This window comes from Spea bombifrons, chromosome 4 (genome assembly GCF_027358695.1).
Source record: "Spea bombifrons isolate aSpeBom1 chromosome 4, aSpeBom1.2.pri, whole genome shotgun sequence".
Taxonomy (NCBI): domain Eukaryota; kingdom Metazoa; phylum Chordata; class Amphibia; order Anura; family Pelobatidae; genus Spea; species Spea bombifrons.
Window position 1 is genome coordinate 51,008,130 of NC_071090.1, and position 24,362 is coordinate 51,032,491.

Below are 24,362 nucleotides of genomic sequence, written 5' to 3' on the forward strand. Positions count from 1 at the left end.
GGACAAAATAAATCACTATTAAAAAGGCCTTAGCTAAATGAATGTTCATTGTTCCACAATATCACACTTTTAAGGCAAAAATAAAATGCACCTGGATAGGATGACCTTTAAATGAACTCAGGGCATGCAGCAAACAAAGGGCAGACTTCATATGTCAATTGGCCCTCACAAAGTTTTATTACCATGAGGAGGTTTATAGTATTTAAACTAGGGATGCTGTAGTCAGCCTTATTAGTTGACATAATAGGGCAATGTGGTTTAATCCATTGTATGGCTTTTACGCGAGCAATCGCTGGGTTATGTGAACAGCTTTTAAGCAAACACATTTCAAAGTCTGAGCAATGGCAGCAGCTCCATATAGGGGCGGAAAAACTCCTGTGTGATTTATTGTACTATACAGTTAATGATGTGCCAGCTGTTTTCGGAAGGTAAGTGTACTTATTAAGGTGTCATTTTATTCACCAAAATAATTAGCTAATGCCAGCCAACATCTCATAGATAATGTATTATGTACAACTACACGATAATCATCGGTAATTCACGTGAGCAAAGTTTCCGCAGTTCAAATTTAAACAAATACAAGGAAGGCTCTGGTCGTTTAAACCTACTATATAATTTTTTTTATATTGTCTTATTTAATTCTATCCATCTGACACCAACTTCTTCGGCAGTTCATGGAGTCTATGTCCTTTGCTATATACATCTATACGTACATCTATCCCCTGCCCAGTTAGATGCCAACATATAGGCTTGTTTAATAACATCCACTTGCTACTAAAGCAATAAACCCCTGTATAAATGTCCTATACGCTGAAATAATCGGCACACAACCGTATCCATCTATGTAAAACCGTGCTCCCATTTCTCTGCCCAGTCACATGTTTAAATGCTCTAATGCAAAATTCCCTCGCATTAAAGCATCTCTAAGAATCTCATGTGAAGGATCACGGGGAATTGGAAGAATTCACAAACTGCCTTGCTATGTTACAGCTAAAAAAAAAAAAAAAAAAACCCATTAAATTAATCAATAAGAGCTGTGCATTCCTAAACTTTTGTCCCCTTATTTCCAAACTGTTATTTGATGCAATTAGCGGTTATGTTCTGTTTATCCGTTGTGCAGTGCTGCTTAATATGATAGCCCTACATAAACCAATAAATAATTTAGGGGGGGGAAAGTGATAAACCTCATACACTCTTGACCACGTGGAAACGATGTTGCATCCTGTCAGTGCTGGACCCATCTGAATTGCATATATTGTGTTTGTTGTTGTTGGAATATTTCAACTCTAAATCTAAAACGCAATCAAGCCTGTGTTTGTGTATCTGCTGAGAATGGTAAAGGTGCCGTCACACAGCTCACCGGTTTTCCATTACTGATCTGCTAAGTATGTGTTGCTAAACTAGGATTACACATTTAAAAGACTATTTGCCTTTTTTAGTTCCTATCTGGCAATCATCTACCGTCCTGTAACCTTACATACGTAATCAGTAGCCACATTACTAATCCCAGGTCCCATGGCTTGCTAAGATTACATTTTAGATAAGAGCGGACAGTTGGATCCCATTTTATTTGTGCTCTGCGTTGCTGACTGTGTTTTCATGTTCACATTTTTTGTGACTTTACAGCCATCTCAAAACTAAACACTCCTTTTTCGCTGACTCTGCATTAGTTACCATGCAGAAGAAAATAGACTCAGTATGATAAGTTACCATCATATAGCACAACCTTTATCTTTAACCTCTCAACACTGGAAGTCATCACTCAAGGCATGTGACTTCTTGTGAGTTATATAAAGCAAGAAGATGGGGGGGGGGAGAGAAAACTACAAAGTTGTCTCAGATATCAGTCTTAAGCTTACCGAATGCATACGTCAAAAACTTGCAAATTAAAACGTTATTCACATTATACACGATAATGGATATATATTTGGGGTTAATCCACAAAAGAGGCGGGTGGCAATTGTATTACCTTGACTTCACCATATGTTATAAAAGGCCAATCTCATGAGTTTCTTCTCCAAGAATAGATTGGATGGCCCCATATAAACCATATTTAAATCAGTGGATCAATGATCATGGATCAGCTCACTGATTGAACTATTCCTTATAAAGGGGGCAGCTCAAGCTTCCTTCAGAGAAATAAGCCAGGGTTGACTCTTTATATTGCATGGTTAATTCTCCTGTCAACTCTCGTTTTAATGAATAACTCCCTTTGTGTATCTATTCAATAAACACAGATAGCATTGAAAATGATCATACAGTTACCTAAGTCAAGGGCTAGTAAGGAATTCTTGTGTTCTTGTTTTGCAACCAAGCAACTAAAGCCAATAGAGCCATAGAGGCTACTATAAAAGCCCTCTCCACTTACACTGCCATCTAGTGGTGGAAATGTGCTTCCTATAGAAATCTGCAGACATGTTACTGGAATTATGTTTACTAAAGTTTGTCCCATCAGTTTACGTCAAAGTGAAGTTCTTATTGTGGGATTGGCGGGCAGGATTATTAAGACTGCCTGCTCAAGCGAATGTGTTAATTGACAGAAACTAAATAATTTGTGCTAACAGGAGGGACAACATACTGCATTTGCTATGCCACGGACACCCACAGAGCTCCTATAGGTGTGTATTCTTAAGTCTCACATCAGAAACAGAAACTATACCAAGGTTAGGCATAACGACTACTGGTACTATATTCACTACCAGTGTAAGTTATGTAATCATCCTAACCCAACAGTGTCCAATAAAATGCAGTTTCTCACAAATTTTTACCAGACCCTACATTGTGACGTTTAAACATTTTTGTTTAAAGGAGCACCCAGTCTTATTTTCTTGTTACACACAAACTGGAGTTAATTTCCAATTGACTGCAGTACATATTTTTTATTGAATCCCCGAGGTCAGTGCTTTGCTGTGAAAAAAAATGAAAAAATGCCAGGTGCCATAAGGCCACCAGGTCCCCTTCTTTCCCTCCCTGGCCATAAGGCCAGGTCTTCTTGGTCCTTACCTGCAAGGGTTGGGACCACTGAAAAACTCAGCATACGTGCTCTGTGCAAAAAACAGTGCATATCGTGTGAAACAATGTATCACCACCCTTCGGCTGGTGTGATAAAAAAATGTATCTACTATGCACCGCACACCTAGCCAAAAGGCTGGGGCCAGTGCATACAAAAATAAAAAGTGCATGGAGGGGTCCGAGGTGCAAAAGGTGCTTACCGGCATGTGAAGTAAAGTGAAGTGCGCTTAAGCTCACACATTCACCCTGTGCACAGCGCCCAGTCCTGGACCAGAGACTGGGGACCTAATACAACCTCGGGGCTTCATGCTTTCCCAGGCCTAAGGACAGAGGATCAAGCTTTCCCTCTCTCACAGGTACTCGATCTTAGCCAAAAGGCCGAGAAGCATTACAGTACATATTACCCCAAGCAAACTGGTTCAGAAATGGAAACTTCTATCTCAATTAACTCCTCCCTCAGCTGACTCTACTAAAAACAGGAAACATACATCAGTATGCTTCTAGCACATGCTCAGCAGAGCCGCCATTAAAACAAATGTAAGCGGCACCAGCAAATCCCATCGATGCTATCTGAACACCAAAGTTTTGCTAGCATAGATTTCATTGGCTGTTGCTGCTTTAGTGACTTTAATTAGGATGCCACTGAGCTTCCCGAGTTAAATATAGACATCACCAATAAATAAAAAATGCACGTGCAAATTGCATGCAGTAAAAGTACTGGAGACCATACAAAGTAGATTCGAAGAAGTTTCTGAAAACTCAAATACCTTTCACCATCATAAGCGTGGATGTTAACTTCTTTTACACAGGGGCTGTGTGATTATTCCCTATTAACATGTAGTAGCAGATTATCAGTTCAGGTTGTACGGTTGGATGAGAAGGGACAGGAAATTGAATAGATAATGTTGGCTCTGATTAAAGATGCCATCAATTCCGTCTCCACGACACGCTCTCTTACTTCAGAGCTTTTACACTAGATATTTCCAAAGATAATTCATATTGAGCAATAAAACATAAGCTATGAGTAGTTTTAAACAGAGAAATGTTGTTTTGTTAAATGCCACAATGGTAAGTTCCCCTTTAACAATCTACGCACATATTGTGACCTATCAAGCCATCACGGCCCTATTAAAATGACACTCGCTTCTAATGGATTGTACACTCATTTCTAACTGGTCAAGGATTTTGCTTTGTCATTCTTTTAACTAATTACCTACTCAATCCAGATGCCATACATAACACCCAAGACACAACAGGAACAGAAAACAGGCAATATTTGGGGCAATTGATCAATGTTTAGGAATGGGCTGGCAGCATTTAATTCAGTTAAGTTCACAGTAGTTATTGCGCAATAAACAGATGAATGTTTTCACAGCTGTTCATATATATTTCAGGTATGAGGTTGATGAAGGAAAAGGATGATCTAACAGGGACAACAATAAGCTATCGGATAGATATGAGAAAGGAATGATTGATAAGACCATTGTCAATGAAATAAACTCTCTGTAGCAAAAGCTCAATACCCCAAAGCTGCCAGGTCCATCAGCTCTACATTATATCTCGACAACTGACAAGGCTGAACAACACTTGGGATCTTGAATGACTTTTTCAGTCACATGGAGAATAAACAGAACAAGACCCATCCTTCTTTCATCTTTTAATTACCTACAGTGGTGAAATACAATAACAGAGTTGTAGGATTTACTTTGTAAAACAAAAACAAACTATGCACTGGAATGAATGTTTTTCAAGTTACTCTGGCTGGGGGGAAAAAATCCCCCATGCCAAGCTAAACTTTGTAGGCACTGTGTACCTTGGGAATTTCTTTCATATGGCCAGCGATTAAACAAAGAATAAGAAAAGCCAATTTATGCGGGTATACAAATAATCTCACAGCACAACCCCGGAAGTATGGAATGCATTCTATAACGTGCAAGTATAATAATTGCTTTGTTTCATCACCGATGGTTGTATACAGTAATACACAAGAAATGACAAATATAAGCCTAAATGCGCTGGGAATATTCATCAACAGCCATTCTCTCAAATCAGAACCATACCGGAGGTCCAACAGAGCAAATCCCCTTCTGTCTTCAAATGCCTCGTGGAAATATACACAAGAACATTTCTCCTTGAAGACCTTAACCACTCAGACCTATAAAACCTTTTTCATTGGATTTTTAAAAATTATTTCTTTACCTTTTTTTTTTTTTTGCAAAATCCCTGCAACATATGAGACCGTGTGTCACATGGCAAAAAAGGGTTAATATGATTCATTTACCAGCTTCACAATCAGGTTCTACAAATAGCTATTCAATGTAGAAGCAGATGTCAATATGAAATGGCACACAATATATTTCTGAGCCATACTTTGATTCAGGTTCATTCTAGAATAAAGAAAACGGTTAGTTGGAATATATTAGCCTGTTTTTCCTTGATACATACACAGCTTATTACCTTATTGGTTTGCTTTACAGTGCTTTACAGCTATGCAGTGTTAATCGCAAACAAGACTGTTTGCTAAGGGCTAATACTCAGGTAACAAGACACGCAACAACAGAGCCTGCATGCTGCAATGCATTAAACACCCTGTTAACATTTGCGTCGCTTGTGAGTTGATGTGAACATAAGCTAGTTAAAAAATCTAATGTTGTGGGTGAGGGCACGTGAACTGGAAGTCTAATTAAACCAAGATTGCAGCCGATATACCCACAAATTCCCTATTAATCATGGTTTGACCAACATCCCACATTGTGTAGAAGCTTATAATTAGTTGATAAAGTGGGGATAAAATGAACCCTTTAAGCAGTCATATAGCCCTAGGTTGTGGGATTGGAGGCTAATATACTTAGAAAAAAGTATATTGAATGTATAGTAACATTTCACAGGTTCTGTTTCACTTTTTTGTGTTGAATTTAATACCTTCAAATAAAACATGTTAAAAATATTATTCCTAGTACTACTGAATGCCCAAACACCGGGGCAAGCAAAGGTTGCAATAGAAACTGAAAGCCCTTTTTAAAGTTTGACCCAATGCAGTAACATTGCTTACAGAGGAGATAACTCTTGACCTACGGTGGAAGCTAAACCAAGTGGGCCAGTAATTTACTGGTGCTTAAAACACATTAAGAAGATACAAATCAGAGGAAACCATGCATATTTGGGTTTCATTACGCCAGAGGTTCCTTGCAACAGCCGGTACAGTGCTAACTGCATGGTACAGTGAGGGCAGAATGAGAATCACAGTGTGACCCAGGGCATCTTGGCACCCAAGGTTTGATGAATCATATCTTTAAGCACCATCAATATCAAGCGGGATAAATGAAATATCCAAATTAGTAAAATCTGCAGAAAATCTCAGCAATAAGTACAGTGGAGACCTGTCAGGCAGGCTTGGCAGAGGGGTCTTGTTCATAGAAAGGGCAGGGGCAACAGCCCAAAACTTGTGTTAATTAGAGACATGATGCAGTGCTAAAGTGAGGGTACAGGAGCTGGAATTATTATTTTACCAAAAAAGTAAGTTCTACCAAATGTGTAAATATGTCATGTGTCTATATATGGAACAATGCCACATGAATTGTTGGTGCCATATAAAAGTTATTAATAATAAACTGAATTCTGGAGAATTTCCTGTAGCCAATGCCCAGCCCCTGCTTTACCGGACAAAAAAAATTGATGCCTGTGAGGTACGGCATGTAAAAGCGGGGAAGCCTTTATGGGAACCATGGGGAATAGAGTAGCCATTTGGGATGGGAATGGATCACCCCGACCCATCCTCCAAGAGCAGCCCTAGTTTGTAAGCCTTGGTGAGAAGTTAAATACGAACATAATTTGAATGAGATCAAACATCTTGTGGAAGCAAAACATTCAATGAGCTAAAGATATATATTTTAACAATGCAAGCTATTGTTAAACAAGGAAGACTGTAGAACCTCAAATGCCAAGCAATCTAAATAAAAAGTCTGTGTTTCCTTTTTAGGATGTGCATACTGGATCTGCGCGGAGATGCCAGGCCGACCCTTTGCATTGCCTAGAAAATGAATGCTGACCAGCAGTGCTACATCCAAGAAAAAGTTTAGGATTTATCGACATTTCTTTTAATCCATCTGCATAAAAAAAAAATAATCTAGTCCTCCCCAATGACCGTGCTCAACATAATACGTAGCAAACCAAATATCAATGCCAATCGAGCTTTTCATTAAAGTTCCCAGTTTCAATCATCCTTAATGGCTTTTTTTTTTCTTCTTCTTTTCAGTCCATCTGTGGCTAATATTAATAAAAAATACATTTAAAGAGACTCTTGTACGGTGTCCCAAAGGAAATGCCGCACACTCCAGCCGAACACAGAGTGCTTGTGAACACTTTTAAAACCGTTCCATAAATCTGCTCGGCCAAGTCTCTGCCTTTAAAGACAAAGATCACCTTACACTGCAAGGGAAAAAAAAGCACATTCCAAAAGCTGCACAAGGCCTGAATTCAGGCTATCAAAATATACATCTTCAGGCAGGCCATCTAAATGAAACATACTAATGGCATATAACAATAACTTATACTTCCACGGCACGCTAAGGAAATACAGAGACTCATCCTTTTCATATATATTTATACATAGAAATGTGCTTTAAGAGCTGCCTGCCCCATATTCACATACATATAGATTAGACCCAAAGTGCATGGAGAGGAAGGAGAACCGTGAGTGATGCTGAACTTTTTGTGCCAGTCCATCGCTCTTGGCACGTGCGGTGTGTCCTTAAAGGAGCAGTGATGTGATATATTTGTATTTTATCTTCTCTTTATGCCTTTTTTTTTTTGGTCTTTTGTGATTGGTTTGGCAGCGTCAGCACAATTATATCTATAAGACAAAGCTCAGGCAAGTGTGTCCGCATTCAGAAATAGTAAAAGATTGCAAAGGCTGGGGAGCTGAAAGGATTACAGTGAAACCTCAACTGGAAATCTTATAAAGAGATAGTAGAATATTTTATAACCAATGCCATGCTTAACCCTTTGTGTGCGGACCGACATGGTTGGCAAAAAAAAAAAAGTTTAGATCCAAACCAGGGATAGTTTGATTATGAAAAAACTCCTCTGAGCTGCCAATGTTTTTAGCATGTTTGAATACACGGGCAAAATGTCCAGCAAATTTGCTGGGGTTTGCTAGCTAATGGCACTGAAACATTTAGATGAGAATAGTTTTATGATTTAATAACATAAAATTGGTAAAGGACTATTACGGCACACTTAACACGTGCTTGCCGTATAGAGGATTTTATATACTAAGCTAGACAGTGTCCCTGTTTGTAATTTATTCAAGACTTTTTCGTGCCATTATTAGCTCTCTCCTGCCCCCTGCTGGCATATCTCATTACTCCATCTGTCCTATTACGTACAGTTCTTTAGACCCCCACCTCAGGAGGGATCCAGACATACTGGAGGGAGATCACAAAAGAGCTACTAAAATGGTGATTTTTGTGCACGATAAAAATAATCAGGAAAGACTAAGCATAGCCTGGACAGGGGGGGAGAGTGAGAGAAAGATTTAAATGTATAAATGTACCTAAAAGTACAGGCCAGAAGTATAGTATATTTCAAAGGATAGAAAATGTGAGGACAAGAATTTAAGGTTATGTTAAATCTAAGACAAGACCAAGAACTAATTCTGATGCGTGTCTTAATGGCAGGAATTCTTATCCAACGTAAAATTCTATTTTTCTCAAGCAATGCCTAGTCTGAATTGATGACACTGGGCTACTATGCAATGATTAGACATCCTTTGTATTTAAATGGTCATTTTTTGATTCAAAGAAAGCGGTATTTGGCAAACAATAATATTGTTGTGGTAGCCAAGAAATCGGCCAACCTTTACATTGGTGTTAAGACTGAAAATGTATTGTCACTTGTGTGCAATATCTGCTCAGAGTTATTCCACCTCAAATAAAATAATCAAATAGATGGCTTTTAATGGGAAAACTGCATAAAGAAAATGTTACATTCAATTGCTTTTTTTTTTCTTCTTCTTTCTTTGCACAGAGGCAGAGCAAATTCAGAACAATGTTGTGCAGAACCACTTTATGCCACCCATTCCCAAAATACCAACTTTTGTCTCAATCAGCACGCATTAACCTCTTAAACTGGACAGGAATTCAATGTGTGACTTATTTTAAACTTATTCACACATCACGACACGAGCCGCTTATTCTTACGGTGTATCCAATCTGCAATACAGGATCAAGTAATTCTCCTGTCTTTTGGAACCCGAAGGAGTTACATTTTCATTCATCTTATTTGCGTGATCACAACCACAAGTGGAATTCTTTGCCATATACAAAACCTGTACGTTTAACCCCTTAACGACAATCCCCGTACATGTACGGGGTTGCCGTGCAACGGGTTAACGACAATGCCCGTACATGTACGGGCTGCCGTTAAATAGCTGCAGCGCCGCGATCGCGGCGTTTTCGCCGCGATCGGCGGCTTTGCAGCATCCACGGAAGCCTCACAAGTGAGGCTGACCGTGGATCCGGGGAGGGCAGCCCCCGGCAGCCCTCCCCGGAAGAAAAATGTCCGCCGCCGCATCAATTATCAAAGATCGCGGCGGCGCCCGGCTAAAACTGCTTAGGAAGCGATATGAATCGCTTCCTAAGCATAAACTGTGTTGCTGACATGCCTCGATATCGAGTAAAAACCCCTATTGTCCTTAAGGGGTTAAACAGGGTGGAATATTTGCCATTTACCTCTGAAGAAGCCATAACGGCGAAACGTGTTAGATGCACAGCATCCAATATCTTCAATATTAATCGCTCCTGGAACTAGCAGTGATATTTAACTATTACCACCAGTATTTTTATATGTTTATATGCATATACCTAATTGTATTCATTGTTTGCATTTTTATTTTCTTTAGTCTAGCGCCCACACCCCAATATTACCATTACTGCTTTGTACCTTTTGATAAGCATCAGAAACGCACTTGCTGGTGTTATCTGGAGCCGCTAAACCACTCATCGTATTCTCCCCTTTTTTTTTTATTTCTCGACCTTTTTGATGCAGAGCCCTTCTTATTATTATATATTTACATTATAAAACACAACATCAAACGTGGCATTAGTTATTAAGCTAACTATGCAGCATTTAAACTTTATGCAAGTCAGCAGTGCACTTCACGTCAGTTGCTGGAGTGAGCATTCATAATAATGTGTTGAGATGGGACTCTCTCATTAGATTGGGCCTCTCTTTGTAAATATTCAATAAATAAAGCAGATTTTGGTTTTAACACCCACACAGCTAATGTACTTTGTCTGCCTCCTCAAGATTTTTTTAAACAAACCGGTCAACAAACTCGCTACGGTGCACAATTACATTGATTTTCACGGCATAACTCAAACAATAATGACACCCAACCAACTATATTTAAAGAAAATATCACTGAAAAGGTGACAATGTTATCTCTTACTTTTGTCGAGAAAGCACCCTCCTGCCCAAATATAATAGCCGTTAATCACAGCTAACGTTCTTGAACAAAAGCATATACATGGGGGTAAATCAGGATTATATACAAGAGTCCAAAACTGGCATTTTATTAAAAACCTGAAACAATTGCAGGCTACGGGTTGTGACATACAGATGCAAACATATAGGGGCGGCACTTTTTAAAGTAACATGGCTCGCTTGTTTGCTTGTGTCTACAATGTTTTACATTATGTCACTGCATAAAAAATTAAATAATAATTCAAATAATATGGGTGGAACTGCAAAACTCTTATTCCATGTGCATTGGTTTAAATGCCCAATCCAGTCAAGGCAGTGACTTCAGTAGATCTGCCAGAAGTCTTTTGCCCCAAAATACTGTTAAATTACCATTTTAAATTAAATCACAAGCTCCGTGGCTGTTTCTACGCAAACGCTGGGATGCTGCTTTAACTGTCACCGACCACTAGATGTCCTTTGAATGCAAAACAGTACAGATATTATTATTACAATCTTATTGGACTTCAGTAACAATTTATTCATTTTTATGATAACTGCAGACTATGTTACTGTTAAGTAGCTTGGATTTTATAAGTGAAATGAGTTAAAAAAATCCCACTCACCCAAAAACTAGTAATGAATAAGCAGTTAAATACAATATTTTCGTTGTGTTCATAGACAAAAAAGCCATCCAATTATAGTCAGGAGTCCGGCTACTGTTTACGTAACTGTTCTACGGCATAAAGATTGGGGGTTTATGTTGTGTTTTTGATACTTGGAAGCCAATAAAGCAGACCAAGCCTTTTACCATTCAAAAAAAAATGTGCTTACAATTTCCGTTTTATTTACTGTCCTTTGCTTTTAACAAAGTACTGCAAATGTATCTTCAGATTGCTATTAACCCATTGTACAGCACTATGGAATTTGATGGCGCTATATAAAACAATACAAAATAGAAGCAGAGTTTAGGGGAGAGCTGGGGCTTTGACTCTCTTACTTCACTGTCCGTTTTGAAGGGCCAGCACTGGCAAGTTTCTCCAGTAAAAAAGACTGAAATACAAGCATCCCTTTAACCTCTTCATTCCCAGGGGTTTTTGGTACCTCAAGTCCTGGAGCAATCTTGCTATTTTTGCGCTATGTCAGTTCAGCGACTATTCTCTTTTCCTGTGAATGGTGTACCCATGTAAACTATATATTGTTTTTTCAAGGAGAGATAGAGCTTTCTTTTGATACCATAGTTAGATGATTAGCTGAAAATTTAGAATGAGAAAATATATCCTCAATTGTTCAGCATCTCCTGATTATGGAAATACCCCACATGCCTAGTTTTTTTGTGGTTTTCTGGATGTTACAGGGCACAAACGAGACCATGCGCGTTATTGATTCGAAACATTTTGCTTTAGTAGACTTGTGTTTCGTTTGGGTCTTTCTTAGCAACCCCCCTAAAAGTATATACTTCTGTAAAGCAGACAACCCAGAGTATTTCACCAGGAGCATTTGGACATTTTCCATGCAGCCATTTGGCTGCCAAAGTCAGCCGTAGCAATAATTTTCTTGCACTTTTTTCACCAACAAAAACTGTGTTGCTGAGGATTTTTGGCACAGGGTATGTGTTATGGCAGAGAAATCCAGCCTGAGTTGTTCAGCCGCCTCTCCTGATTACTGAAATACCCCACATTTGTGGTTTTCTGGACATTACAGGGCATAAGTTGTAACGTGCCGGCATACTGGATCACGGTGTGTGCTAAGCCAATGCTATCTATGAAGCAGCTTAGCAGTCCCACAGGAGAACATGTTCCCATAAAAGTATACATTTTTGGAAAGCAGTCTACCAGAGAATTTGGACATTTTCCATGCAGCCATTTGGCCATCAATCACTGCCAAAGTCAGCCGTAGCAATAATTTCATACGCTTTTTTTCGCCAACACTCAGGTTCTCCACGCCTGGCTTTAGCAGGTAGAACCTGGCCATCATCATTTTCCTCTGACTCGTCAGATATTAACGCATTATCTGACGCAGAGCTAGACACATCAGATATTGGGTCAATATCTGATGCAGTCAGAGTGACTTCTTCATCAGACTGAGTGAGGAAGACACAGTGCTCCATTATGACACTAGCCTACCTACCTACCCAATTTCTAAAACCCTATACTATCCTCAATTCCCTTCCACCCACCACACTAAACCTAATATTTTTTTTTTTTTAAGTTTTTTTATTTCTTTTAATTTTTTTAATAGTATAAATAAGAACTACCGTATTTGCTCGATTATAAGACGACCCTGATTATAAGACGACCCCCCAAAATCTGAATATTAACTTAGGAAAAAAAGAAAAAGCCTGAATATAAGACGACCCTAAAGGAAAAAAGTTTTACCAGTAAATGTTAATTCATGTAAACTATTTTTTTAATAAAAGCTATGATTGAGAAAAATATTTTTTTTTTGTTTTTATTTCTTGTATTTTCCAACCTGTCCCCCAGTTACGCACATCTGCCCCCAGGCTTGCCACACCAATATGGCACTGTGGCCCATGATATGCCTTTTAACCCTCTATATGCCACTGTGCCCCATGGTATGCCTTTTGACCCCCTATGTGCCACTCTGCCTCCAGAAATGCCTTATACCCCTATATCCCATTCTGGCATTTAGGGGGTTAAAATGCATATTATGGGGCAGAGTGGCATATAGGGAGGTATAAGGCATTCCAGGGGGCAGAGTGGCATTAAGGGAGTTAAAAGGCATTATATAGAGCACTCTGCCTCCAGAAATGCCTTATACCCCTATATGCCACTCTGGCATTTAGGGGGTTAAAAGGTATATTATGGGGCAGAGTGGCATATAGGGAGGTATAAGGCATTTCAGGAGGCAGAGTGCACTATTAAATGCCCCCTTAACGCCACTCTGCCTCCTGAAATGCCTTATACCTCCCTATATGCCACTCTGCCCCATAATATGCCTTTTAACCCCCTAAGTGCCAGAGTGGCATATAGGGGTGTAAGGCATTCCAGAAATGCCCTACACACACACACACACACACTTACTTACTTACTTACCGGTGCTTCCAATTTCCTGCTGTATTGCCGGGGCAGCGGGTTGACATCTCATTCCGCGGCAGCCGGAAGGAGGTGGAGTTGGCAGCGGGGGTTTGTATGCGTCCGTCGCAAATACCTTCCCCGGCTGTCAGAGATCAGGAACTCTGGAACTCTGGTCTCTGACAGTCGGGGAAGGTATTTGCGACGGACGCATACAAACCCCCGCTGCCAACTTCACCTCCGGAAGCACCGGTAAGTGGGGGGGGGGGCGACGACAGGAGGATCCAGGTCCCCTGCAGCGGTGCGGGGGATCTGGATCTTAGTCTCCTAATCAGACCTCTATTTGAGGTCTGATTAGAAGACGACCCCGATTATAAGACGAGGGGTATTTTTCAGAGCATTTGCTCTGAAAAAAACCTCGTCTTATAATCGAGCAAATACGGTATATATATGCATGTACTTGTTTCAGAGGCATTTGGTAATAACATTAATAACCATATTACTTTGGATAGCCGAGTTATGGAAAATAACTGCTCTTTTCATGTCACTCTGCCTTGTAAAGCTGCCTAAATTTATAAGAAGCATTACTGTATACAGCCCATGAAACAATTACCCAAATTAATTATACACTGTGATGGTTAATGCAGATGACAGGTCCTCTTTGGCATACCTGTATTCAGGATGCTGACTCAAACAAGGACCACCACGCTGCCATCTGTAACCTGGTTCTTCCTGCAACGAGAGGAAAATCAAGAAAGAGATAAGGAAAGGACCAAGATAAAGACTGGTGATCTGTTGTAGGTTCACAAACTTACAATGGCCTTGTTTCTTTGGAGTTCTAAGCTTAGCAGTTTTTAATTATTGGATTTTACTAAAATATGACGTAAAGTCATGATTTTATGAAAGACACGGAGGCGAATATTGTGCTTAACCCTTTCTTTACTCCCACACAGCAGCAAAGAAAAAAAACACAACAGTGAATAGAAAAAACAAATAGGAGTGTACATATAATAACCCCTCCCACATAACATGCATCCCATAAAAGGTGACACACATCCCAAGATCCTCCTCTTTCAAAGCTGCGACGAAGACCGGATAGTCCAAACCGGAACCAACAACAGGGCAACGTGAGCCACACAGGAACCGACTCCGCTGCCAAAACCATCCACGGAACGGCGAAGGAAAAGGAGACCAGCCACATCGAAATTCAACCACCAGCAGGTAGGCGAGGACTAGAAGGATGAACCTGAAATAAAAGGTGAGGAAAAACAAAAGTGGACACGAGTTAGTGATCCAGTCAACAAAAAAGCGTAAAGGCCATATATGCAGAACAACTATGAAAAATAGGCACAGAAAAACGACACAGCGGCAGGCAGATAAACGAATATCAATATACACAATACAAGGAATAAACATCCCAACCGCAGAACTGTGGATAAAAAGAAGAAAACCGAGCAGACCAGGGAAAACCACCAATCCCCAAAGAACAAAGACACCTGAAAACCAAAAAACTCGGGGGGGAAAAGAAAAAACGGGCAGGGAACAATATTCGCCTCCGTGTCTTTCATAAAATCATGACTTTACGTCATATTTTAGTAAAATCCAATAATTTTAAGTCAAGACACGGAGGCTCATATTGTGCAAGTTTAAAGCTAGGACACCACGGAGGAAAAAACATGATCAATAGGTTTGAAATAAAAGTCCCGAAAGGTGGATTCTCTGGACCAATCCGCCGCCCGCAAAATATCCTCCAGGCGGCCACCCAGAGCCAGGGATTTGGACGCCGCAGCACTCCTAGAAGAATGCGCCCCAAACTTGGAGACATCAACACCAGCAAGGGACATCACCCACCTGATCCAGCGAGACAAAGTTGCCGACGTCACAGGAGAATGAGGGGAACGAAAGGAGAGAAACAGCTGAGGCGCCAGAGCAGAACGAAAAGCCAAAGTGCGCGCTTCATACTCACGGAGACAACCCACGGGACACAAAGCAGCGTTAGCCGGGAAGGCCGGATAAGTGACAGACTTGATAGAGGTCTTAGTGCGACGAGAGATATCGAAACGCACCCCCTCAGGCACAAAGGAGCGAGCATTCCAGTCAAGAGCCCTAACATCAGAGACGCGTTTACACGAAATGAGGCAGAACAACATAGCCAACTTAGCGGACAGTTGCCGCAAGGACAATTCAGAATTTGGGGGCCAAGCGAGAAAGAAGCGCAGAACCAGAGACACATCCCAAGTAGACGAATACCTGGGACGAGGCGGCCGCGCAAACCGAATACCCTTAAGAAGGCGGCAAATCAACGGGTGTTTGCCCAGAGGGACCCCGTCAAACCCGACATGAGCCGCCGAAATCGCAGAACGATACAGGTTGACCGTCCTGTATGCGCGCCCCAAATCAAACAAAGAGGTAAGGAAAAGAATAACGGAAGTTAGAGGGGCTGAAAAGGGATCCAGACCCCGTTCCAAGCACCAAGCAGACCAAGCCTGCCAGGCTGAACCATAAGACTTGTGGGTACCTGGAGCCCACGCTCCGGCCAGGAGTCGCTGAGCCGAGACCGAAAGGCTGGCGGACTGCCCGGAGACCCGGAGACTAAACAAGCCAGGAGAGAAAGACTGCCGTCCTGAATCAACGGGTGCGGGGCCCCTGCAGGGTCCAGAAGAAGAGGCCCGCGAGAATGAAGCAACCGCGGCACCTCCACCAGAAGGTCCAGGAGACTGGGGAACCAAGCCTGGGAGGGCCAAAAGGGAACCACGAGAACCAGAGTGACCTGTTGCCGGCGGACTTGAAGGAGTGTCCTGGGGATCATTGCGAACGGAGGAAAAGCGTAATGCCTGCCTCCGGACCAATCCTGAAGAAAAGCGTCCACGGCCAACGCGTCCGGATCCGGCCGCCAGCTGTAAAAGAGAGGGAGACGTGAATTCAACCGGGAAGCGAAAAGATCGATGCGGAGCGGACCCCACAGCTCCATAATAGAGGAGAACACCCCCCACTCCAGGGTCCAGTCGCTGGCGTCTGAGAGGTAGCGCGAATTCCAATCCGCCACTACATTGGAAAGGCCCGGAATATACTCCGCCTGCACCGTGAGGTTGCGCTCCAAGCAAAAGGACCAGAGATCCTTGGCCAAATCCGCCAGGATGGCCGACTGGGTGCCCCCCAGACAATTGATATAGCGCACTGCCGAAACGTTGTCCATGCGCAGGCGGATGCAAGAATTGATGCGATCCTTGGAAAAACTCCGTATGGCAAACGAGCCCGCCAGGAGCTCCAGGCAATTGATGTGGAGACCCGTCTCCACCTGGGACCACGGACCGCCCGTGGAAATCTCGCCACATCTCGCGCCCCAACCGTGAAGGCTGGCGTCCGAATCGATAGACAGATCCGGAGCAGTGCCGAAAATTGCCCTGCCGTTCCAGGCGGACATGTTGGCCAACCACCAACGTAGCTCCGCTACGGTAGAAGCATCCAAGGTGACAAGATCCGCATAGGACGCCCCTGCGCGGAGATGGTGGATCTTGAGGCGTTGAAGAGCCCTGTAATGTAGAGGAGCCGGAAAGATAGCCTGGATAGAGGCTGCCAGGAGGCCGATGATGCGGGCTAAGTGGCGCAGCGAGACTGTCTGCAAACGTAGAACCCTCCGGATCTCTTTCTTGATGGAGTGGATCTTGGAGACCGGAAGACGAAGAACACTGTCCACGGAGTCCACGACGAAACCCAGGAACTCCAATCGTCTGGACGGGGTGAGGTGAGACTTGTCCTCGTTGATGAGGAAACCCAACTGTTGGACCAACTCCAAAGTCCACTGGGTGTGCAGGTGGAGGACCTCCTTGTCCTGAGCCATGAGAAGCATATCGTCGAGGTAAATAATCAGACGAACGCCCCGAGACCGTAGAAGCGCCACCACAGGCTTGAGTAGCTTGGTGAAGCACCAAGGAGCTGACGACAGCCCAAAAGGGAGACAAGTGAAACGCCAGGAGACGTTGCGCCAATGAAAATGGAGGAGATTCCTGGAGTGCTCTGCCACCGGAACCGTGAGATAAGCATCCTTGAGATCTATTTTGACCATCCAGTCCTGCGACAACAGGAGATCTCGAAGTAGATGGATGCCCTCCATCTTGAAGTGGCGGTAGCGAACATAACCGTTGAGGTGTCGGAGGTTGATCACCGGACGAAGGCCTCCTCCTTTTTTGCGCACGAGGAAGATATTGCTGAGGAAGCCTGGGGTGTCCGGGGGAACCCGTTCTATGGCGTTCTTCTCGGCCAGGGAAAGTATCTCGGCATCTACCAGCTCTGCATCGAGTTGGGAGAAGTGAAAAGGTCGCGGGAGGGAAGACATCTGGGGATAACCGACCAATTCGATGACGTAACCCCTGACCGTCTGCAACACCCACGCGTCGGAAGTGACCGCTTGCCAGACCTGCAAAAAATGGGTGAGTCTGCCCCCGACAGGATAACGGGAAAAACGGTGAGATAGAGACGGACTTACCGGATGGACGGCGAGTAAACTGGGATCCTCGGTGACCTCTGGATCGCCACGAGCGTCCACGTTGTGGGAAAAATGGCTGCCTGCCGGAATATGCGTCTTGAAACTGAGGTCTCTGAGAGTGGAATGCAGAATAGGAGCCTCGACTCGAGCGAACCGAGCCCGTGAAGGAGCGGCCGGACAGGCGGCTCCTACCCCTGCCGGCCCTGGGGGAAACCCGAGGGTTGAAGACCTTCCTCATAGAGGATTGAGCTTTATCCAGAGCCGTGAAGGCCCCGACATAGCGCCCGAGGTCCTTAATAAAGGAGTCCCCGAACAAGAGGCCCTGGGCCTCGCTACCCATCTCCGTGAGGGCCAAATTGGAAAGTTTTGGTTCGATTTTAAACAGAATGGCTTTACGCCGCTCAATCGAGAGGGAAGTATTCGTGTTGCCGGCAATGCATATTGCTCGCTGCATCCAGCCACGGAGAACCACAGGGTCTGGAGGGGAACCAGAGGCCACCCATTCCTCAATGATTTGGAACATCTTGGTCAGAGGACCGAAGATATCCAGCAGCTTATCCTGCGTGGCCCTAAGGGCTGATTCCAGGCCCTTACGGGGGTTCCACCCCGACTTGGCTAAGAATTGGACCATCTTAGGGTCAACTACCGGGGTGTCACAGACCTTGCCCGGAATAATAGGCCGTGGACATTCCGCGCGAAGCTTACTGCGCGAGCTTTTGCTTAAGGGCTTACGTACCCTGGATTGCAAATAGCGGGCCACATGGTCAGAGGGGACCCACTCAGCGGAACGGGGATGGTGGAGTTCCTCAGGGTCAAAATATGGCTCACCAAACTGATCAAGGACTGCCGTGTCCTGAGTGTTCGTAAGGGGACCTGTCTGCGAGGAGCTAGCCTGCGCAGCAACCTCAGAAGGTGGTGTAGAATCATTAGTTAACTGCTCCTCCATACTGGAGTCAGATAAATCCCAAGCCTCCTCAACAGCTTCTGAATCAGAGCCAGAAGAGCTAGAGGAAAGTGCCCTGGCACTCCTCCACTTCCTCGCCTGTTCTGCCCGGCGGGTAGGGGCTCTTTTGCGCTTAGGTGGAGCGCTATCATGGATGGCAAAATCATCATCTGTCTTAGAGGTTCTGGAGGCACATATATTAGTATGGTGAGACTTGAAGGACACCTTTTTGCCCCCAGATGGTTTATGGGAAGAATCAGAGGGGGGATCTGGATTTTGAACAGATACAGGTAACGATTTTTTAATGGCTTGAGTCAGAGAGGCTGACAAGGCCGAGGTCATAGAGGACATTGCAGAAGCAATGGCCATGGAGACAGAGGAATTTAATTCCTGTAAAGGGTCAATAGCAGGTAAGTCAGCAACATGATCCTCTCTGGGAGAGGAATCAATGTCAGACAAATCTTTTGATGGGGAATGGTGACCAGCCATAGCAAACAGACTAAGAGAATCAATAGCCAGCAAATTGACACTGAAAGGAAAAAACAGGGATATGCCCCTTTAAGAGAAAAAACGGATAAAGCAATCGGTAGGGGTAAACAGAAAACCTTCAGTATGAAAACCGAAAGGCAAACCGTGAAAAGATACAGCAGCTACCGGACTCTCAACCCGAGGCTCTTATCCAGCACACGTCTGAGGACTGAAGGAAAAGCCCGCGAAGCAGCGTGGGAGGAGCCAGGGGCAGGCGAGGACGGACGAGCAGGAGGACGTCCGTGACTCAAGCACAATGCCGGGAAAGAAAACCCGAACGAACGGACGCACACGCGACCGCTGAAGGGGAAGAAGAAGAGAGAGAGAGCCGGAGAAAACCGCAAGTAAAATAGTCGCCGGCGAGAAAAAACCGCCGGCGAAGAAACAAAACCGCACGAAAGGGGAAGGGGGGGGAGGGAAGGGAAGGGGGCCGAAGCCACCCAGAAAGGACCCACTACCGGCTGAGCGGACCGAGACAACGAGGGAACAGAATAAAACAAATAAGGCAAAACACAGCACAAGTATTACACAATAATAAAGATTTTACAAAAAACGGCTAGACCACACGGAATCCCACAAGGGGAAAACCGCAGCCCAAACCACAGTAAGCACAGGCAAATTCAGAATAATAAAAACCAGTATACTTATCTGCTGTCTGGGAGCAGCAAAGAAAGAGGAGGATCTTGGGATGTGTGTCACCTTTTATGGGATGCATGTTATGTGGGAGGGGTTATTATATGTACACTCCTATTTGTTTTTTCTATTCACTGTTGTGTTTTTTTTCTTTGCTGCTGTGTGGGAGTAAAGAAAGGGTTAAGCACAATATGAGCCTCCGTGTCTTGACTTAAAATTCTATAACACTTAATCATTTTTAAAAATGGAGGCTGGCCACATCATGAGATTTGCACACTTAAAAACTGCCTGGATAGCATGACTATACAAAACACACACACATATATATATATATATATATATATATATATATATATATATATATATATATATATATATATATATATATATATATATATATATATATATATATATATATATATATATATGCAAGTTTTTTTTGGACAGTATGGTAAACCAGGGCTCTACTCCACATTTTCAAAGCAGCTGCTGTGTGACGCGAGGAATCCAGAGAGGAATAAAAAAAAAAATCCTGCAACTATTTTGTTTTCTGAGACACGTTAGCTATTGTGCATCCGTTATACAATATTTGCTCTTTTTCTTACACTAATAAGATCTGAGCGCAGTCTACTTTACAATGCAATAGCAAAAAGATTATTTGTATGTTGTAATTTTAATGTTTTTGAGGCCATGCAGTTCTGGTTACGTTAAAGGTAAATGCTGTGCCACAGGATTTTGGAGGCCAAAATATCAGTCTTTCCAAGGAAGAGAGCATGTTGCCAGTTACAGAAAGTAAAGTCCGGTTGCACGTACACCTCTATAATGGAAGCCACCTCTTCTTTCAGGGTACCCATGTCCTTCTTCATAATCTCTATAATCAGGATCACTGTACTCTTCGTAATGATGAAAAGAGTTCTCCTCTGACCTTCTATGACCAACCACATTTACCACTCTACGATGGTCTCCCTTCATAAAGACAGGAAACACAATGGCATAAAATACATAAAGTACCACAGGGGTTAATTCACACAGACTAACAGACATTACTAAACACAGAAACAGAGAATATGGCAGATAATAACCATTTGACCCATTTTCTTTCTGATGCAAAGACTCAGATCTTAATCAGTCCTTGGTCTCAGCTAAGAATCACCCACAATGATTCGGCCTAACACTTTACTTTCAGGTGAATAGCTCAAGTGCTGCAAGAAATGTGAATATCATATCAATTAACATTGATATCGAATATCAATTAACACGTAGCTGCTGATATCTATGAACTAAAAACGGTCAATAAAACTGATGTTTTAAGCATTTTACATGGTATTTGCATTACCATTGCATTACACACGTCATGTGTTTCATAAAATATTTAACAGATTCTTGCTGGGGAAACATTTAGAATCCCTGTCCTATCTACTCTACTAACCCTCATTTCTTTTTGCAACTTGATCCGAAGCTAAAATCAATACAGAACAGACTATCCATGTAGAGCAATGTTGCGCAGTGAAAACTCCTGTATCTTAAACTTTTGGCCGTACCAAGTTACTTCATTTCCAGCCAGCTGCTGCTAAATTGGGGAGGTCATGTCTATTCTCTGGGATGACTACTACCAGCACATACATTTGGACTATACATCCATGAGTCCAAATTAGGAGGCAGTATCAGTGATTAGTTCTTCTTTGTTTAGTATGGCTAAATGTCCTCTCATTATCGGCACTCTGTAGATTTGTATTGATCTCTTGAGTAATACCCCAGTTTTGCTACTACATGATTTTAAAGCTAACTTAATTCACAGTAATGTGCTTAGCACCAATACTGGTACCCTGTAGGTGTTGCATTGCGTAATTCATTGCTAGAAAGAGAAACATAGATATTGCGCTTATAGTCCAAGCATCACTTGTATTTCTCTGCTGCTTTTTGGTTATTACATAGAGAAATCTCAAAAGTCTATCCCTCCAGAGGCTTTTTAGAGGTTTCTGCTGCGGGGTCCACAAACCTGTTTCTTTAGGACTTGGTTGCAGCAGACCCAATAGTAACGAAACACATGCTCAAGTTAAACTTTGTATTACCGTATTTGCTCGATTATAAGATGACCCCTCAAATTTTGGATCTTATGGGGGGGGGGAAATGCCTGAATATAAGATTACCCTAGTTGGGAAAAATCAAAACCACTCTTTTGGTCATATCTTACTGCATGTGTAGAGTGTTTTTCTTCTTGCTCACCAGCCAGTGGCTCAGATAGGAATAGCACATCTATAGGAACAACATGTCCCATGATTCTCAGTCACACTTAAGACGCCCTGAGAATCATGGGAAATGTAGTTCAATAAGATGTTCCCCTAATTGAACCAGCTATTCAAATCATTCCTACCTGCTGTCACAGAATGGCAGGTAGGACTGATTTGCATAGAATTATAGGCAGGGATATGGCACATAATTTATAAATCGAAGCAGGGTCAGGTAAGCACTGCGCAATCCACGTGACCCACGCAACAGTAGTGTTGTGAGCTTCCAGCGGATGCTGTGATCCGGCTGCATCTGAGGATGCTGAAGCGGGGGATGGTGTTTTGGCCGTGGAGACGGAGGCGGCGACGGCGGAAGATGCAGATGCTGGGATTCGACCCTGGTGCATGTGGAGATGCGGCTGAGGATGCTGTAATTTGGAGGTATCATAGGGGACGATCTAAGGTCTGATTAAAGGCCAACCTCGATTATAAGATGAGGTTGATTTTTTCAAACTTTTTTTTCTGGAAAAAAACTTGTCTTATAATCGAGCAAATACAGTAATACAAAATGTTAGAGAAAGCATAAATACTAAGTGTACAGGAGTTCAGGAGCAGACTATAATGGGTGGGGGAGGCCAGGGGTGTCGTAATCACAACTCTTCCCGTAGGTCTGTAACATTTTGTCAGCCTTGCATGGCCAATCTGAAAATCAGCACTGCATATCTGATGCATATTTAATAACAGGCATGCCAGGAGGAAGACAAAAGTTACTCACATCAGGAGGATAATCACGTGGGGGGAGGCGATGTCTAGGAAGCCGCTCATATTCACATCTACCTTCAGCCCACATTTCTTCTTGTCTAAAGTCCACTAAAATATAGAAAAAAAAAGAAATGCATGAAAAGGAAAAGTTGCTTTTCAGACAGACAGAAGAACATGGTACAATTACAAAAGGACAACCCCAATAAAGAGTCTAACAGAAGATTAACATGCTTAGACTAATTAATTTAACTCAGAAGAATCTTCTTGCTCGTCATACAAAGAATGTGTAAATGTTTTGCAATGAACCCATCAGCAATCCAACCACGTTGCTATCTCCAAAACCTGTGAAACTGGCCAGAGCTCAGTTGCAATACAACATGTATGTAACAGAAACACAATGATGTAACACAACTGTAATACAAAATGGAAATGACTGTTACCTTACAAAGAACATTGTCTTAAACCAGAAAAAAATGTAACTTACTTGTGAAATGCCTTTTTACCACAGAAAAAGGGCGTCTTCAACCAAAATCTGCAAAATATATATAAATGATTAAAAATTAACAAACACAAGTATATCATTCTGCATGATATATATAAATCATTTAATACAGTATACCAGATTTTAGCGATGACCTAATACAATGACCTAATATAATGATATAACGTGGATAATGACAGTTTAGTAAGACAAGTATATCCATTGAGCGAGTTTAATCACTATGAAATATTTTTGCGTGCATATATATTTTCGCTGAACTATATATTTGCCTGTCAATTGAAACCTATCTACTCACTAATTTTACTATGATCTATGACAGGCTTTTCCAGGTTTAAGTTAGCCGTTCATAACATTAAGCTACACAAAGCACTTTAGCGATATGAAACCAGGTTGATTTGCATCTTGTACACACACATATCAATCACTTCAGCGACAAAAGAAGTTATAAAATGTAAAAACATACACAATTATTGGAAAATTAGGAACAGGTGCGCAGGTGCATTATGCAAGTTATTAGACGGTGACCCCCATGCAAATGTACGACCCCCCCCTTTCCCCACCCGATCTCCATGCATGCGCTATGATTATCATTAGTCAGCTCAGCAAACCCCTGTACACATGCACTTTGATGTCAATGGGAGCACTATATCGCCACTGACTGCCAAGAATTGTTAGAACACAGAGTCTTTTGTTATGTTTTCATTTTGAAGAACGCACATTAAAATACTCACAGACTACTTGAATATGCATTCTTCTTTACTCAGTTGCACCG

The 24,362-nt window shown here is 42.4% G+C and overlaps 1 protein-coding gene across 1 annotated transcript in view; it reads right to left on the reverse strand.

Annotated features, from left to right (window-relative positions):
- The window catches only part of PPHLN1 (periphilin 1), a 57,024-nt gene extending 33,825 nt beyond the window's left edge, over nucleotides 1-23,199 (reverse strand). Inside the window, exons 1-3 of the mRNA XM_053462871.1 lie at nucleotides 23,102-23,199; nucleotides 20,912-21,064; nucleotides 14,179-14,240 (exon numbers count right to left, since the gene is read on the reverse strand). Of these exons, the coding sequence (XP_053318846.1) occupies nucleotides 14,179-14,240; nucleotides 20,912-21,064; nucleotides 23,102-23,176 (290 nt within the window). The 5' untranslated portion in view covers nucleotides 23,177-23,199. The remainder of the gene's footprint in view (nucleotides 1-14,178; nucleotides 14,241-20,911; nucleotides 21,065-23,101) is intronic.
- Between the last annotated feature and the right edge of the window lie 1,163 nt (nucleotides 23,200-24,362).